We start from the raw sequence: 19067 nt of genomic DNA on the forward strand, positions 1-19067 counted from the left end.
TGACTCACTTGTGATCATGGGAACTTTGCAACGAAGAAAGATATGACTCACATATATGTACATTGGTGTAGCCCAAATATATTAAAATATCAAAATTATTTCGCATTATATTTACATATATTCCACTAACTATGTTAGAAATAAAACAACTGGATCGATTCGTTCATATTACTGACTTAACTCTTCCATATCATTATACATACCCCCAGTGGCACAGCGGCACGTCTGTGGACTCACAGCGCTAAAAACTGGGTTTCGATACCCGTTATGAGTAGAGCACAGATAGCCCATTGTGTAGCTTTGTGCTTAATTCCAAAAGACTAATTGTACGTTATAAGGAAGAACGTACGAATTGGATGTTATTATAGTTTTTATTCAGTAACAAAAACAGAGCTTCAAAAATCACTAGAAAACTGAATGAAATATTTAATAATGTCTTGCATATCTGAATAGCATAGAACTATGACAATAATAATAATGGAAGAGTGTAGCATATCACTTATGATATCAAATTTCCCTTTTGGTATAGTTTAACAGTGGGGTGAAGGTACTTGTTTTCGATCTTCGCCCTTAGTGATACAAGAGTTACATGTTTAAATCAAAGCATTACTTGTCTTTGTACAGTCATTCACAACGTTGAGCCCGTCAACTGTCCTCAGAATTTCTTCGTATTTCGGAATGTCTTTCTAGTATGCGGGGTCTTTATTCAGGAACGCCTTTGCTTTCTTTCACTAGTTTAAACTTAAGAATATGTTAAGAGCCCTCCTTGTTGCATGCGATTGCAAAGGAGCCTTAATATTAAAGTTGTTTCTGTTGATCATAAGCAAATTCGACTATAATTAGTTTCGCAAAGTTAAAAAAAAACAACTGCCGGAGCCCATGGCGAAAACGTCTGTTGTTCTGTTGTGTTCGAGTGCATCCAGTGCTGATATTATTGTGATGATGTTTCTGTACTGTTCCTCTCTTGGTTTTAGAGCGATAATCTTGAAGTATAGTGACCCCTACGGTAGGTCCAGCTTGTTGCGTAATTTTATTTCTAACAACAGACAAGTAAACAGGCTAGTTTCGAAACTAAAGTTGTTAATGTTCATCTATCATCTTTGTGAGTTTGAGATAATCCTACCTTCCTTCCCCCATGAAATAATCGAGCGAAATAGACAAGAGGTGCTGAATACCGATTCTATCCACAACGTTGTTCACCCTTTTCACTTTGAGTTATAGAAAAGGTGGTTATTTTATTTAACTAATTGGAAATTGTTAGAAAATTAACGTTTGCTTTACGTTTCCCAACGTTATAAAAGTAAAGATAATTCTAAAAGTAAAATAATAGTTCTAGTCTAACAATAACTGATGACGTAGTCTGTTGTTACCGTCACAGATGTGACACGAAGAAACAGTTGTTGTACAGAAAACTAAAGTCATAGTTTAGTGCGAGAAAAAAAAAAAGAGATTAATTGTTATGAACGTGCAGATCATGTGTCATATACCTAGATGCACAAGTAATATATAAATTTCGATAATTGAGTCCCAGAATCTAGGAAGATGACTTTTATTTAATCTTTCATTCATCTAAAACATTTGAAAGTTAAAAATAAACGAAATATTTTTGGTTTAATAACAGTAGCAAAAACAAAGCAGTTTGTAATAATGTTTTAGTCATAGAGAGGAACGATGTGAAGTTTGATCTAACACAAACGTTTACAAAACTGTTTTTATGTTAATTTTCACACATGTGATCCTCATAACCTCCTTTACTGTAGGCTTCGTTTCGCCTATTCGAGAAGAAGTTAGTTTTATTTGGTTTGTTTTTGAATTTCGCGAAAAACTACGTGAGGGCCTATCTGCGCTAGCCGTCCCTAATTTAGTAGTGTAAGACTAGAGGGAAAACAACTAGTCATCACCACCCACCGCCAACTCTTGGACTACTCTTTTACCAACGAATAGTGGGATTGACTGTAACATTATAACGCCCCCACGGCTGAAAGGGTGAGCATGTTTGGTGCAACCGGGATTCGAACCCGTGACCCCCAGATTACGATTCAAACGCCTTAACCCACCTGGCCATGCCGGGCCTATATCATTAAGTAAGGTGGTCTTTGTATTATTTGTACAGAATAGTTAAGAATATCTCATTCGGTGGTAGAAACAGTTACAACACTCTCGGCAAGAGTGACACTGTTTTTGTGAAAATAAATTAGAATCTAGATAAAATTTCAAAGCGATGACAGCTGCCTGCAATAAGATCGAAAATTTGATATCAATTATAAAATAGTGGAATGGTTCGTTTGTTTCAAGTTAAACATAAAGCTACACAATGGTCTATCTGTGCTCTGCCCACCATGGGTGTCAAACCGAGTTTCTAGTGTGGCAAAACCCTATACATACCGCTGTGCTACTGGGGAGCTGGTGGAAAGAATAACAAGCAGAAAGATTTTATTTGTATTTGAGCAGAGCCACATAGTTGTGTCCAGTGCGGGAATCAATACCCGAATTTTGGTGTTGTAAATCCGTAAATTTGCTGTTGTTCCGTGGAGAAAAACAGAGTGGGAGTTTTAGAAGAGTTCAAAATAAATATATATAACAAATGAGAAAAAATAAACAGAAGACAGAAAGAGGCAAAAAATTAAGAAAACAATAGAAAATTACAGAGACTTAAACAAAGAAGGGAAACACACGTAACTAAAAGAATAAAGAGGAGTTAAAATAAATACGTTAGATTTCATATATAATAAGATCAAAAACAATTACCAAAAGAGAAATTTATTTATTGTTTGACGCTACGCTCAGAGCTACATTATGGAGTATCTGTACTCTTTTTACCACAGTCATTCAGAGTTGTAAACACGGCACGACAGTAAAATATGAGCTATTGTGACATGAGTGTCACAAAGGCCATACATTGATGGATTAATCCCATATAAAAGAAAATGATGAGGTAAAACCATGACCAATGTGTATTCTTATCATGACAACTTCCCCATTCAGATCCCTAAGGAAACAAGACGGCCAAAGAGCAACAGAAAGTTTGATTTGCAAAAGTCAACTGCCCATTGATGCGGAGCCGAGTCATGGACATGGGACCGTAGTCCATGTATGGAATAGGCAAGGTAGTGATAGCATCAAAGCAGAAAGACTTAGTTGCGATCTTAGCAAGCCTGTTCCCACGAATACCGACGTGGTCAGGTATCCAGAAAAACTTGATAAAATGGAAAATAAAGAGAAATGAACCAGTCGGTTTAGAATATTGCCAAAAACAGGGTGATAACTAAGGTGATGCGATTTCAAAGCCACTAGAGAGCTAAGCGAGTCAGTATAAACAGTATAACTGGTGTACTGCATAGCTTCTACGTGATTCAAGGCAAAAGTAATGACATACAATTTGGCAGTGAATACAGTAACTGTAGAGGGGATCCTGTATACAGTTACCAAACCACAACAAACCATGACAGACCCCACACAGTCACCGGATTTCGAATCATCCTTAAAAATGCGAATGGAATGATGGTTCAAAAGATGTTTGGCAAATAAAAGACGGTATTTCCAATCAGGAGTATCCTCCTTCCTCAAATGACTCAAAGAAAGGTCACAGGTGGAGATGGTAATGAGCCATAGTGGGGTGGGCTGACCTGTGAAGACAGCAACATCATCCATGGACAGGCCCAATTTAGCCAACTGCACCTGGTACAAAGTCAAAAAGAGGTAATGGCAGACCATATATTCAGAAAACACATGGCCCACTGAGGAAGGAAGACACAATCTTAGGTGGGATGCTGTGGTGAGGATCCAAGTGTTGAGGAATAAAGAAAAAAGTTGCAAGCAGCAAAGATGGTTAGTGAGACTCAGTGTACAAACTATGGACTGGAGAAGTGCAGAAAGCCCCCTGCAGAGCGAAGCCCCAGATGGTGAATGAAATCCAAGATCTTCAAGGCTTAGGTCCTAGCAGAACCATAGACCCGTAGACCTGTTTGAATCAAATAATGGCACGATCTATCTTTAGCATCGAACATCAATCCACTCCTCAAGAGGTTGAAGAAAGGACACGAAGAATGTTCAGTGCCCTTGCACACTTGATGCATAGCTGCTTGATGTGAGGAAAGAAGGTCAGCTTACAGTCAAAGATAAGCCCTAAGAACTTTGTCTCAGGGACCAGAGGAAGAACTACATCACCAAAACAGAGGTTGGAGTTGGGGCGAATACTCCATTGGCAGCAAAAGTGCATGTAAAAGGTTTTAAAGAAAGAAATTGTTAAACCTTTTGCTGTGGTTTACTTCAATAAACAATTGAGAGCAGTCTAAAGCTGCCGCTCAATAAACCTCATGCCCGACAACCGACACGAGATGTGGAAGCCGTCGACATAGAGCCCGTTTGCCATCGTAGGAGAAATTGGTCAGTGATAGCATTAATCTTAAAAAAATTGTGACACTCAATACACAGCCCTTAGGGTCATCAAGTTCCTGTGGAAAAGAACAGGAAAGTGTTGAGCCCCTACGGGCTTGAAATCGCCAGTTCTTTCTTTTTTTTATAAAACTGTTTAAATGGCCACATATACCATATGAGTGGAGGTCTCGCAAAATGCCTTGCCTCCACATAGTATCATAAGCCTTTTCTATATCAAGAATATAGAAACAAGATGTTGCCGCTTGAGAAAGGCTTCTTCAATCAACGTTTCTAATCGACTAAGGTGGTCCATGGTGAAGCACTGTTGTCGGAACTCACATTGGGTGGGCGAGAGGAAGTGTTTGACTCAAGGAATCAAACAGGACGAGCAAAAACCACCCTCGAAAGGACCTTACAGACACAGCTCGTCAAAGTGACTGAATGATAGTTAGATAAAATCTGGGGATCCTTTCCAGGCTTAGATAAAGGGAGGAAAACAGTCCAGCGTCAAGCATCAGAAACACCATTTTTCTTCCAGATCCAGTTTGAAACAACCAGAAGAATAGCAAGAGGGGTAGGAGAGAAACAGCGCAGCATCTCGTAGTGAATTTCATGAGATTCGACTGATGTACTGCCAGACATGATGGCTAAGAAGGTGGAAACAGAATTTCTAGATGCACGAAAAACTTTCGCCGAAAGTATCGGGAATGCTTTGGGCATCAGCAACTTCCTAGTCATCAAAAAGCAAGATCGAAAGAGGAAGGCAAGTATACTGCCCATTGACCTTCCGAATTTTGTCCCATATTATTTTGGATCTGGTGGTAGAAGAGATGTTGGTTGTGAATTTAATCTAAGTTTCCTTCTGGCTTTGATATTTTACCTGCCGAGCATGGGCATGGGCCCGCTGAAAAGCAACAGAGTTTGAAAGTGTGGGATATCTTCGAAAGGTATCCTAGGCTCATTTAAGTTAAAGAAGAAGTTAAGTTAAAATATTCAAAATGTGGTTTAACCAGTAACATATACAAATAAAGTATAACCTCTTTAAACTTGTATTAAATATTTCTGTAGATTAATCTAAAATCTTATTTTGTCTTGTATGTGCTACTTAGCTCCTCTGACCTATCCTTCCCTACGTCATTGGCTTCTATGTGCAATATAAAATCTACTTCTCTGCTTGCCCCCTTTATTATATTTCCTGCTATGTCGGTTATATTCTCTTTTCTATCCACATGCCTTGTCAAGGAGCCATGTATAACTATAACCTCCTGATCATCCATACCCTTCTCTGAGCCTTTAGTTTTCCTTCCCTTCGATAGTTTCTGATCTGCAGAAGACAAGGGCTGAATTATGTAGCTCAATAGAATAGGCTTATTATAGTTAAATTCACAACTTTAAAATGAATCTAGCTTCCTGAATGGTTTTAGCTGAGTTATTCCTTGCATGTAAAGTTCAGGCTCCTCCTGAATTCCTGCAGCTACTTCTCACAGTCTACACTAATCTGTATCTATTGTCTCTACTTTAATTAGGATAGCCTTCAACTTCTCCTCCAAACTACAAACACTACATACAAATTACACGTCTTAACTGTTAGCTTCCTTAAAAGTGCATCCCAGACCCGAGTTTCAAAATAAAATTAGGCCCGGCATGGCCATGTGGTTAAGGCACTCGACTCGTAGTCTGAGGATCGTGGATTCGAGTCCCCGTCGCACCAAACATACTCGCCCTTCAGCCGTGGGGGCGTTATAATGTTACAGTCAATCCCACTATTCGTTGGTAAAAGAGCTAGCACAGATAGCCCTCGAGTAGCTTTGTGCGAAATTCAAAAACAAAAACAAACAAACTTAATGATATAAAAATTTGTTTGTTTCTTCGATAACGTTCCACAGGCGTATTTCATTATAGTCTAACACAAAACAACCTCGGCCCGGCATGGCCAAGTGGTTAAGGCGTTCGACTCAGAATCTGAAGGTAGTGGATTCGAATCCCCGTTACACCAAATATACTCGCCCTTTCAGTCGTGGGTGCTTTATAATATAACAGTCAATCCTACATTCGATGGTAAAAGAGTTGGCGGTGGGTGGTGATTACTGGCTGCCTTCCCTCTAGTCTTACACTGCTAAAATAGGAACGAGTAGCGCAAATTGCTCTCGTGTAACTTTGCGCAAAATTCAAAAACAAAATAAATTCGGCGCTCACTCAGTTGTGAAGTTCTTGTTCCAATGATGACTCATTGACTACTACACTTGTAATTGGTTAATAAAAGGGTAACAGATTTACTCATTATCTCTCTTTAATAACTAATTCACAGTTCAATTAAATCTCTAACTGTATCTCACTATAAATTGTAAACATTTGAGACGTGTTGTAGGAAACTTCAAGACTTTGCACATGACCATTACGTCGTGCCACAAACGTGTAAATCAATATATCCGAAAAAAGGCAATAATGAAGCTTTGTAGAATAGATAGCAAGTGCCTGTTATGGAGACACAAGTGTAGAGGACGACGTTCCGAAAGTCTTCCGCCTTACGTCTCCAGATACGGAAGACATTTGAAACGTCGTCCTCCACACTTGTGTCTCCACAACAGGCAGTTGCCGTCCATTCTACAAAGTTTCATCATGAATACTCTGCCTAAACATTCTATCAAAAAAAATCAATATTTTTCCTTTTTATAAATATTGTATCATTATTAAAAAAAAAGAAAAAAAAGATGGATACTTCGGTTATGGGCCTGGGATAGCCAGGTGGGTTAAGGCATTCGTCTCGTAATCTGAGTCAGCTTCCGGTCAGTTACCTCTTTCTTTCTTTGTGAACCTGACGATGACCGAAGAAGGTCGAAACGTTGTTTGTTCTTCTATGTAAAATATTTTCTCAACCCAAACGAGCCGTTTTTGCATATATATTTCTCTACAAGTGGGTTTTCTCGACATCACTGAATATGCTGAAGTATCAATTTTCTGTATTTCAGTTTTATACATTGTATAATTCCATTATCTCGTCGCTGTTGTACATGGATATAGAAAGACTAAACAAATATTTGAAAGTTGAACTTTTGGGTGACAAGATGCATTATTTAGGAAAAGTAGAATATTCCTATTTTCTTGTTCCATTCTTTTGTTTAATTTGTTCAAAAATTCCTCGAATACAGCACTCGTCATTCATGTTTTATTATTCGCTTTCCATTCAACAGGAAGTTGATTCTTCCTTAATTTTTTGAAAAAGCGCGAACTTTCATTTTAACCTATTACACATGGTTTCTCTAGTTTTCTATCAGCAAATGCGACCACAAGTGTAGTCAATCGTCCTTTTGAATAATGACGGCAGAAAAAAGAACAGAATATATTTAACCAATACTTACTGTAACAAAATATCCGAAAATTTATTAACATTTAAACAAATTATTAGTTAAACAAGAATGTATTTATATTTAAACAAATAATTAATTAACTAAATTAGTATTTAATCAAAACATTTTTTCCGCCTTACTCAGGTTCTAATCCTGCTTGTTGATAGATAAGGTAAGTGAAAGATAGTTTTCCATCCACATTACGCAGTTTCCAACATCACAGAAATCTTAAGAAAATGCTGCAAAATTTTGATATTTCCGGCTTGTACAGGTTTACGCCCTATGCAATTTTCGGCCTAAACAGGTTTTAGTGTACTAAGAGAAAAATAATTAGTAAATACAACTTTAAAAACAGGTGTTATAAACGCAGGGGCGTAGATCCTGGGAAGATGGGGGATACATCTCCCTTCATTTTAGGTGGGGGGGGGGAATATGGTGCATACAATCATTCCCCCTACAGTTTGATCTGTTGAATTGTTTTATTGCATCACAAGCCTACAAATTGTGTGTTTGTTCTTGTGATTCTCGCATTCTTACTAATCGAATTACGTAATTAGGCCTAGATGTAGGCTTTTTTCAGTAGCCGAAATGTACATCTTTAATATAGGCGTGCTTCTAAACTTTTCGATCTAAGCGATAGTTCGTAAGTATCAGTCAATAGGCCTAATTATATAAGCAAGTATTGTAGCAACAAGATTACTCTGTGACTGAACGTTTACAGCTTTCAGGTTCACGTAATCAGAGATTACTAATTTGCATATTGAACAGTCCGCATAAGTGGTTGCAAAAATCATCCCCCCATCAGGTGTAAAAAATCTACCCACCTGTGTTGATGTAAAACTCATATGTGCTATGCGTATATCAACCAACTGTCATGGAACGTCTTCTGGTACTGACGCACTCTCGTGAATGAGCCAGCTGTTACTTAGGTTTATTTGAGATATCTAGAAAATTGTAGAGAAGTGTAAAAATAAATTGATCTTCGGGAAAAGTGTACGTTCTAGTTTTACAACTAGTTTGGTCAGTGTGTAAGTTGGTAAGTTTGAAAATACTTCAAAAATTAAGAAGTCAACCATGGATTGAGATTTATTAACCGTTAAATTAACGATTTGTTTTTATACTGTTTACTAACGGCGGGGTCAACATATATTTTACATTTTAGACTGTTGCAAGACCAGGTGTAAGAAACGTTAGATGAATTTAACTTACTCCATTACTTTGTAATAATTTATAGAGACCGATCTCTAATTAGTGGGTTTAATTGTAATGTTGGTGGTATTTTTGATTTAATGTTTTTGTGACTTGTTATATGAACACTTTAACAAAACAATGTTGTGAGCCAACGAAAAACTCGCAGCATAATTACTAATAGAAAAATTTGCTTAATATGTTAGCGGGAAATCATAGTTTCAATCATAGTTACCTTCGAATTCTTGTTTGTTTTAGTTTATCATAACCACATATTGCATAACTCTCGTTCTACCCGCCGCGGGAGTCAAACTCTGGATTTTACAGTTGTAAGTTAATGAACTCAACGAAAATCTAGTTTTACTGCATTATTATTAATATGATTACAATACCGTTTCGTTACTGCTTACCTCAGGTTTCCTAGCTGTAAGCTTACAAAGACTTGTAACATTAAAATCAGCACAACACATAGCCTGTCGCTTACCAACTTTTAATACGTATCTTATTAATCGTGATTGTTTTTCCTTAGAGATTTAAAATGGAATGTCACTTATTTCTCCCGTTTCATCTTCTAAAGCTAATTGAGTGAAATGACGCAGAGGAACTGGAGTTTGATGATTCTTCTGATGATTTTGTCAGCATTCATCATTTTTACGTTGAATCGTATAGGTACGTATCTTGTTTTTATAATCGTAAACGTTTGAAAATAAAAACCTCAAGTATTTTCCTCGTTACAACAATGATACTTATAATTAACAATAACTCACTGTTGATGATAATAACAATAGATAGAGATGTGAAGTGAAAACTGAATCAGTGGTATCCCTTGATTACATGATAATGACAAGTGTAGGTTCTACTGGTTGTTTATTAATGGTTACTATAGGTTTAGCTCTTTAGATATTAATAAACAACCAGTATAACCTACACTTGTTTATTAATGGTTACCATAGTTTTAGCTCTTTAATGGTTAATATAATCTCTTCCCGATGTATTTTCACGCTTACAGTAATTTCATACGGTTATCTTTCAAGGATCACTCTCACCCAGAAATCTCTTAATGGATGATGTAGTTTTACCAGATTTTCTGTACTTGATGATAATAGTTTAACCAGGTTACCACACGATATACCAGGTGAACATTTACGTTCAGTAGTTTAATTACATACAATAACCCTCGATAATTTTGACTTAACCTTCAGTAACTTATCAGATGTCTTTCTCTTGTCCTAGGACACCAACTCACAACAGAATCCTCAAGAAAGACTAGTATTGTAGGTCTTCCCACAATCTACGTCATTACTGGAACCTATTCTAGACCAACTCGAATGGCTGACATAACTCGCTTGGCCATGACATTGATGCACGTGCCAAACCTCTACTGGATTGTTGCAGAGGATGGACCAACTCGATCACAGCTTTTGGCTGATTTGTTAAATTGGACAAACATCTCACATTCTTACATAACTTTTATGTACGGTGCAAATCGTTATGGCATACTAAACAAAATGGCTGCTTTAAGATGGATTCGACAGAATGCTGAAGAAGGTGTTATATACTTTGCTGATGATGATAACGCCTATGATATCAGAATTTTCGAAGAAGTAAGTGACTAAAAGCAATATCGATGTCAGACTGCAAACATGTTGAAGTTTGTTCAGTTAATTCTTTATCATGTCGTTTAATCCAACGAGGAAGATCAAATCCCTGGTTGTTGCATTATAATTTCAGTACTTCAGAGTAAAGACTATTATACCATAGTTCTACAATGTATCACCAGAGGGCAAGTTGCTAGACCGTCATGATAGGCGAACATGACGTCAGAGTTCCAGCATAAATTTGATCAACATGTCTCAACATGACTATAATTAAAACAGTTAGTATAAAACACTAATTCATTGGTCAATTATATTTCTTAACTGTTTAAATCATTCTAAAAACAATACGTATAACTAATTTATTAATTAATTACATTTCCTTACCATTTAAATGCCCTAAAAAGGGCTCGTAACACTAACTCATTAGTTCTTTACATCTCCTGACAATTTAAATGTAAATCGCCTTAAAAGGATGATATCGTAAAATAATTAAAACTTACTGTTTGACTCTTTAATTATAAATCAAGTAATTATTTCAAAGATTTTTGGCAAGAATTACTATGCAAGACATTTTGCATATGATACTCTTATAGTTATATCTCGTGCTTTACAAAGGCGGATTGTCTTCTTAATATACATCCTGTTAACAGAAAACACTTAACATAAGTAAAGTAAGTATATTTGTTTATTGAGGCCATCTTTATAATGTCAAATGATGAATTGGGATTCTAAATTGTTCTATACATGTTTTATCTATGGTAGAAGAGTCAATGTCAGTCATTCTATCGCATGCTAAAGGATTTCAAAGAGGAACAGCTAAATATTCTTTGAAATATATAGTGTGCAAATTATTTTCAATTTTTCCAGGAAAACTTACAAATACCTATACGTCTTGTTATAGGATGTGTTGATAATGATGCATTTAATGGATCTTGAAAGAAAAATCCATACAGTTTCAAATATTAAAGTATAAATTATGTGGCAATCAACGAGGACGGAAAATAGATCCTCACTCGACCTTTACAATCGGATTTTGATGCTGAACTATATGCACGAAGCTGTTAATAGAAAAAAGAAAACAGTTTTAAGATCTAGAAATTGATATAGGATATATATATATATATTCTTTGTATTTGGTCTTATACCAGATCTATTTGCTGGAAACAGGGAAATTGAACTTCGGTTTGGTAGTGTTTCATCTAACACTGTAAACGTTCTAATATATGCAGAATTTCAAGCAATTGTAGAAGTTGGTGTGTCTAGAAACATCGTAACTGATATACAAGAACCAATGAATGTGTTTAGAATGTGTTCGATGCTTTCGTAAGATTTGTGTCTGCAAGAAAATTTCAATGTGTATTTGCCAGTGATCAACTACCTGGACCAAAGCCATAAACCTGATAGTCACTTGTTCCCTCTTTGTTTTAGTACAAATGAAAAAGAAGACTATTTTGATCCATTAGGACTAATTACACAAAATTCTCAACACAAGAAAATTCACTAAGAAGAAGAGTGGTTGAATGTGGACTGACAACCACAAGTAACTACAAGGACCATATTATTCTGCGTACAGAATATATTATATATATTATCTTTGTCGACATGTGTCGAAATGAAAACCCCTATCTAAATTTGGATCCCACAAATATAATAGTAATATGTTTGTTTATGATTTTGTTTAAAACGTTTACATGTAAATACATTTTTAATATACGTGCGTTTTTTGTTGTTTTTTTGTAGATTAGATTTTGAGAAAAATTAATAAATTGTTTATCAAATATTGTTTTTAGGTTTTGATGATAATCGCCTTTCTTAACATATTTAATCACTTATTTTATTTCCCCTAGTGGGGACATCGGTAAGTCTTCAGATTTACGGTACTCAAATTACGGGCTTGATTCTCGTCTGTGGACGCAGCAGATAGCCTGATGTGGCTTTGCTAGAATAAAAACATTTGTTTTATAATAAAAGATAGTCAAACATTAAGTTATTGTATGAGATCATGCTTTACAATGATTTCAATAGTTAAAAATTAGAAAAGTTAATCAATTCGTGATTTAAACTGACTGTATTAACTGTAGTCATCTTGAGACATGTTGATGAAATTCATGCTGGTCCCACTTTGTGGAATCATGACATCATGGCTTGCTATTGTGACGGCCTAGCAACGCGTCCCCAACAACACGCTCTCAGATGACACTTAGTGGAACTATGATTTCATAGTCTTTGGTGACATCTTTGTACGTCCCTTCCTTTCCTATCACCCTTTCTTGAAGCATCCACTTAGTGCTTGGGTCTGAAGTGTTGCTATAAATACACACTGGGAAATTTAAAATAAGAAACTAGAAACCTAGTAATTGATGGCTCGTGATCCGTTTCTGTAGAAACGCTATCCACACCTTGGTACTTGGCCTTACAAAAGTAATCCAAGATTAGGTAAGAACTTTCCATAGCTTCCTCCCTCTTGTCTAGACTATCAGTTCAAAATTAGGGACAGTTAAGAAGGAGTTCGCGTGATATTTTCAACCCAGCCCAACTTACTCCGTAAAATACACTTGTTGATTTGACACTAAAAAACACAGAGATTTATTAATGAAATAAAGTTTAGAAACGAAAAATTTAAAAGATATTGGAGAAGTTTTTAGTAGGAAAATGTTTTCCTAGATCCTAATGAAGGTGTTTTGTCCAAAGTTTGATGACATTTCTTTTTTCTTCTGTGATATGAATCGATGTTTTATATATCGACATTTGATTAAACTATCCTTATGTTTATTTGTTATTTAATTATTTTGCTATGAAGACCAGTACCGAATATTAATTCGATTTTCCTTTCAGATGCGATGGACTAGAAAAGTTACAATGTGGCCCGTTGGTTGCCTAACTAAATTCCTGGTAGAATCTCCAGTTGTTCAGAACGGAAAGGTCATTGGTTGGCAATATGAAGGTCCAAGAAAGTTTAAAGTCGACTTCGCTGGTTTTGCAGTTTCTGTTCGTGTTCTTCTAGAGAATCCTGAGGCAAGCATCGGTATGGGCCAGTACAATCAGGAGTCATTTTTTTTAAACAGCCTGAATCTAGAGTTAGAGGATATAGAACCACGAGCGAGTAATTGCAGTAAGGTAATTCCACATTATAATGCTGTGTTTATCGTTTTGTAAAATAGTGGAGAATATTATCCTATTTCTCTCAGATTGTCACGTTAGCGTCAAAGTCCGCTTTATGGAGAGGCTTAGCAAAAATTATTTGTTGTATGAGTAAACACTCGTACTCACGCAAATACAGTATAGAAAAAATATGATGTATAACAAAAAGATACATTTCGTTGAAATACTTCTAAGGTTGTAATGTTATTTTGGCTTTGTTGTTATATTATTGTGAGATAAAATATATTTGTTCTTGTGAAAATTACAGTCAATTTTACTTAAACAGTTATCTTAAAATGAAAAAAAAACATTTCATAAAGGCTCCACGTGTATTCTACAAATAATCCACTACAACTCGAAACTTTTCATATTTTATCAAATAAACCAAAATACGATACTTCGTAAGAACGTCAACTGTCATAGCCCTAACAGAAATTTATCCATCAAAAATTGTAGCAAGGATTTCGAATCTTTAGGGTTACTTGTTAGGGTATAGAGGGGGGGAAAGGCTTTAAGTGGAAATTTGTTATAGACAACTAGCTTAAGATGACGAAATTAGGAAGAAACTCAACTTCAAGATTAAATTTTCAGATATTAATCACACATAATTGTGGGTGTTTTAACTTCAGGCATATAGAGTAGGAAGTGTTTTCTTTGTGAGTTAATTAGGGGACCTAATGGTATAAGGAAAAAAATTAAAGGAAAGCATCGTAAATTTAAAGTGCAAAAGGTATAAAAAATAGTTGACTGTAAGTGTAGAAATTAACAGTAAAAACTGTAACATTAAGGGTAGGCAAAATATTACGATGATAGACGAAAAACTTTGAAGTCAGGAAGTCTAGTATTCGTTGATTGTGTAATGACTACATTTTTAATATCTACTTCTTCATTCTTCTTTACTAATGAAAAATTAATTAAGCAATTTACATCGTTCTGAATAGTTGGAAAGTAGGAGAAAATTCAACAGTGTGATAACATTAATTCGGAAAAAATATTTTTAGAAAACTAGGGAGTTTAAAGAATAATAGGGTTTCTTGGGCACAAAATATTTCCACAAGACCTTTGAAGGAAATTTATAGTTGTGTTATTTTGTTGATTTTTCTTTGTAAGTCCTTGAACATTGGTCATGTGGTTTTTCAATGTTAAGCCTCTTTTCTAGGCAGATGATGAAAAACATATATGAGTAATTATGATTATGAAAAAGCTTTGGAAAGTCTTATAAAAGACGTTTGCAAGTTTTGAATTTCTGTTTGATATTCAACATAGTTTCAATAAGGAAAAATCTTTACTCACTATTCTAGTGATATTCTTTACAGATGTTACAACTTATGTAGATAAAAGTGTTAGTCTGATATATCTGAATTTTCCGAAAGTGCTTGTCATGGTACCACATAGAAGTATTGTTCAAAATTATCTCTGTAAATATAGGAGATATATTGGTACATTGGATAGAACAAAATAGAAGATAGTTATAAAAGGAGTTGAGTCAAACTTGATTAATATCGTGAGAAAAGTACCCCAAGATTAACTTTTAGAATCTTTATTCTTTTCCCATTTTCATCAGTAATGTAGATAAAAAAATGATGAATAAATCAATCAGTACTACTTGTGATATTAAGGTCTTTGGAATCGGTGGCTGTTAATATGCTGCTGCCGCTAATATACAGAAAGGTTTGGATCAGTTGATGAGTTTGGTCAAACAAATGAAGATGGCATTTAGTTTTAAGAAGTGAAGTGTGTTGTTTTCGTAATTTAAATTATAATTTTTATGAGAAAAACCTGAATAGTGTTAAGGAGAAAAGTATCTTGGTTTGAAAAGTTACTCAAATGTTGTATTATTGTTAATGTTAAGACAAATTTGGATTTATGATGTAGTTAAAAGATGCTAAGTTACTCAAATGTTGTATTGTTGTTAATGTTAAAACAAATTTGGGTTTATGATGTAGTTAAAAGATGCTAAGTTACTCAAATGTTGTATTGTTGTTAATGTTAAGACAAATTTGGATTTATGATGTAGTTAAAAGATGCTAAGTTACTCAAATGTTGTATTGTTGTTAATGTTAAGACAAATTTGGGTTTATGATGTAGTTAAAAGTGCATTCCAGATTTATAATTTTCCTTTTGTACCATGAAGTTATCTGAAGACCACGCTTTACTATATTATTTTCGCTTTCGTCTTTTTGTGATCTTTATATATGGCCGTGAAAAAGTAGAATCTCACATAAAATTGAGCACTTATTAGAATTTTCACAATACATTTTTTTTTCCACTAGGTCCTCGTGTGGCACGTGCGAACAAAGAATGTCCAAAAGACCAATGGCGAAAACCTTAAGATACCTCACCACTACAACAACACAAACTTACCACGTCTGTATGAAAACTTGGAAAAATGAGAAGAGAAAATTCGAAGTGTACCATATTTGAATATGTTATGTATGCTTCTTAGAATAAATAATCCTAGTACTTTAAAATAGAGATGGTGCATAAACATTTTTATCAAACACAAGCGATACTAACTTTAAGATATATATGTAATTTAATTCCTTTTCAATACTTATTAAAGGAATTTTTTTAACTGTCCAAAATAAGGAATGTTCAGTTGAGATAACGAAAGTATTTACTTGCAAATTAATCTTGGAATAAAACAATTTATTGATTTTCACTACAACTATATTAAAATATCTAACAGTTGAAGGTTAATTATAATCTAACTGTAACCATTGTCAACAATAATTATTTTAAAAAACGGTTATATTGTTTATGTTACACATTGTACGGAATTTTACTTTATTAGCAAAAGTAAGGAACTTTCATTTCTCAATAGAATTATTCGTCAGTATTTTATTAATTATTTTTATCCGTAATAGAGGACGCTGTCGGTTGTAGAGCGTTTAGTCTGAGGGATTATAACGCTAAGAATCTGTTTAGACACTCGCTGTGGGCAGAGCGAAAATAGACCATTCTGTAGCTTTGTGTTGAGCAAAAAAAAATTTATTATGATAATATAGTATATGTGTAGAAGAACATATTTTGGTTATCAATGAATAAACGTAAAAATAAGATATTTAAAACCTGTAATTTGTGTTTATCACACCATTTTGTTTGCATCTTTCACGTTAAGCACCAAACTAAAGAATGCTCTAGTCACTACGGATATCGAAATCCGATTTTCAGCATTACAAGTTCATAGATTTTCTACTGAGATACTATTAAACATCTACAGAAAAATTATGTTTATCACGAGTTTTACTCTTCTTTTTTTTTTTTCCTTTCCCACATTTATTTACTTTAATATTTTGTCTGACGTGTAGTATAATAATTTCGACATAAATGACAATCTTTGTAGTTATATCAAATATTTATCCCTGAATACATTCATTCTCAGTAGTTGGTGCTTCTGGGTGATATTTTAGGAAGCCTCTGTTTGCACATGCAAAATCAGGTGTTACACAAGGAAAACACCTGTTATGTAACAGACGTACACACACACAATATTTGAAAGTTTACGTATGATTTTAAGTTGAAATAGTAAGTAAGGCTTGTTTCTCTCCAATATAATATAATTTATATCTAGAAAATCTAAAGAAGTTTAGAAATAAAACTGACCTTTGGAAAAATGTTATTTATTTTATTTATGATTTTACCTCCAGCCTGTTCAGTGTGCAAGTTGGTAATTTTGCTTAGCTTATGGTTTTACAACCAATCTGTTTAGTGTGCAAGTTTGTAAGTTTGTTTAGCTTGTAGTTTTACAAACAGTCTCTTCGGTGTGTAAGTTGGTAAGTTTGTTTAATTTATGGTTTTACAAACACTGTTCACTACGTAAACTGGTAAGTTTGTTTATTTAGCTCATGGTTTCATAACGATGAATAACTGAATCTCTCTGATGGTGATTGTTAATACTGATATGACGGTTATAGTTTTATAACGATGAATAACTGAATCTCTCTGATGGTGATTGTTAATACTGATATGACGGTTATAGTTTTATAACGATGAATAACTGAATATCTCTGATGGTGATTGTTAATACTGATATGACGGTTATAGTTTTATAACGATGAATAACTGAATCTCTCTGATGGTGATTGTTAATACTGATATGACGGTTATACTTTTATAACGATGAATAACTGAATCTCTCTGATGGTGATTGTTAATACTGATATGACGGTTATAGTTTTATAATGATCAATAGCTGAATCTCTCTGATGGTGATTGTTAATACTGATATGACGGTTATAGTTTTATAATGATCAATAGCTGAATCACTCTGATGGTGATTGTTAATACGGATATGACGGTTATAGTTTTATAATGATCAATAGCTGAATCACTCTGATGGTGATTGTTAATACGGTTATGACGGTTATAGTTTTATAATGATCAATAGCTGAATCTCTCTGATGGTGATTGTTAATACTGATATGACGGTTATTGTTTTATAACGATGAATAACTGAATCTCTCTGATGGTGATTGTTAATACGGATATGACGGTTATAGTTTTATAATGATCAATAGCTGAATCTCTCTGATGCTGATTGTTAATACGGATATGACGGTTATAGTTTTATAATGATCAATAGCTGAATCTCTCTGATGGTGATTGTTAATACGGATATGACGGTTATAGTTTTATAATGATCAATAGCTGAATCTCTCTGATGGTGATTCTTTACACGGATATGACACAAAAACCAGTTTTAGTGATGACAAATGACAAAGTAGTTTACCATCATAAAAGACAAACAATACTGATTTCTGTGGTTGTGGAGACCAGACACAAATGCGCAGACACATACCTCAGACGAAAAAGATTTAAACATGTAAATGGTGAGAGTTAAGTTTACAAGGTGAGGAAGATTTCTTGGACATCATAGTTTATTAATAAATTGCCATCATCATACATGTTAGAGGTTACTGGATGGTACACAGTAAGGCTTAGGTTGATTTCAATGCATCATTGTTTCATTATGATGTCACTAAATTTCTCTTTTTTTCTATATACGCAAATTGAATAAACTGTATAATAAATAAGAGTAAATATATGTTTAACAAAATGCTTAGAAAAGTAAGGATCTAAAGAAATGTGTTCTGTGTTCTTCATTATGTGTCTTTGATTGTAGTATAAAACTCAAGAGATATCTGAGAACGATAAACAAACAACACATAATTGCTGGGTATCTAATGGTTACTTTAGTTTCACCAGATTATGTATATAAATGGTTACTCTATTTTGTCCCGATCATATATTAATGGTCACTAGAGTTTGACCTTGTTAAATGTTACTGTAACTTCACCGTGTTGCATATTAATGGTTACTATAGTTTTACCTGTTTATATACTAGGGGATATTGTAGTTTCATCTTGTTGTATATTAGTTATTACTATAGCTTCACGAAGTTATCAAATAATGG

General features: G+C 34.5%; 1 protein-coding gene across 2 annotated transcripts; it reads left to right on the forward strand.

The window, feature by feature from the left end:
- The first annotated feature begins 8603 nt into the window (after positions 1-8603).
- Positions 8604-16179, forward strand: LOC143237330 (galactosylgalactosylxylosylprotein 3-beta-glucuronosyltransferase 2-like). 2 transcript variants are annotated; one of them, XM_076476454.1, is made up of 5 exons: positions 8604-8760; positions 9442-9581; positions 10146-10516; positions 13346-13627; positions 15925-16179. In XM_076476454.1, exons 2-5 carry the CDS (start codon positions 9503-9505, stop codon positions 16042-16044), a joined length of 852 nt encoding a protein of 283 aa, XP_076332569.1. In that variant the 5' UTR covers positions 8604-8760; positions 9442-9502; the 3' UTR covers positions 16045-16179. The 2 variants fall into 2 exon arrangements, with proteins under 2 accessions (XP_076332569.1, XP_076332568.1); XM_076476453.1 differs by having other exon boundaries at positions 9490-9581; positions 15925-16178.
- The last annotated feature ends 2888 nt before the right edge of the window (positions 16180-19067 follow it).

The sequence above is a fragment of the Tachypleus tridentatus genome, chromosome 13, assembly GCF_004210375.1.
Source record: "Tachypleus tridentatus isolate NWPU-2018 chromosome 13, ASM421037v1, whole genome shotgun sequence".
NCBI classification, from domain to species: Eukaryota; Metazoa; Arthropoda; class Merostomata; order Xiphosura; family Limulidae; genus Tachypleus; species Tachypleus tridentatus.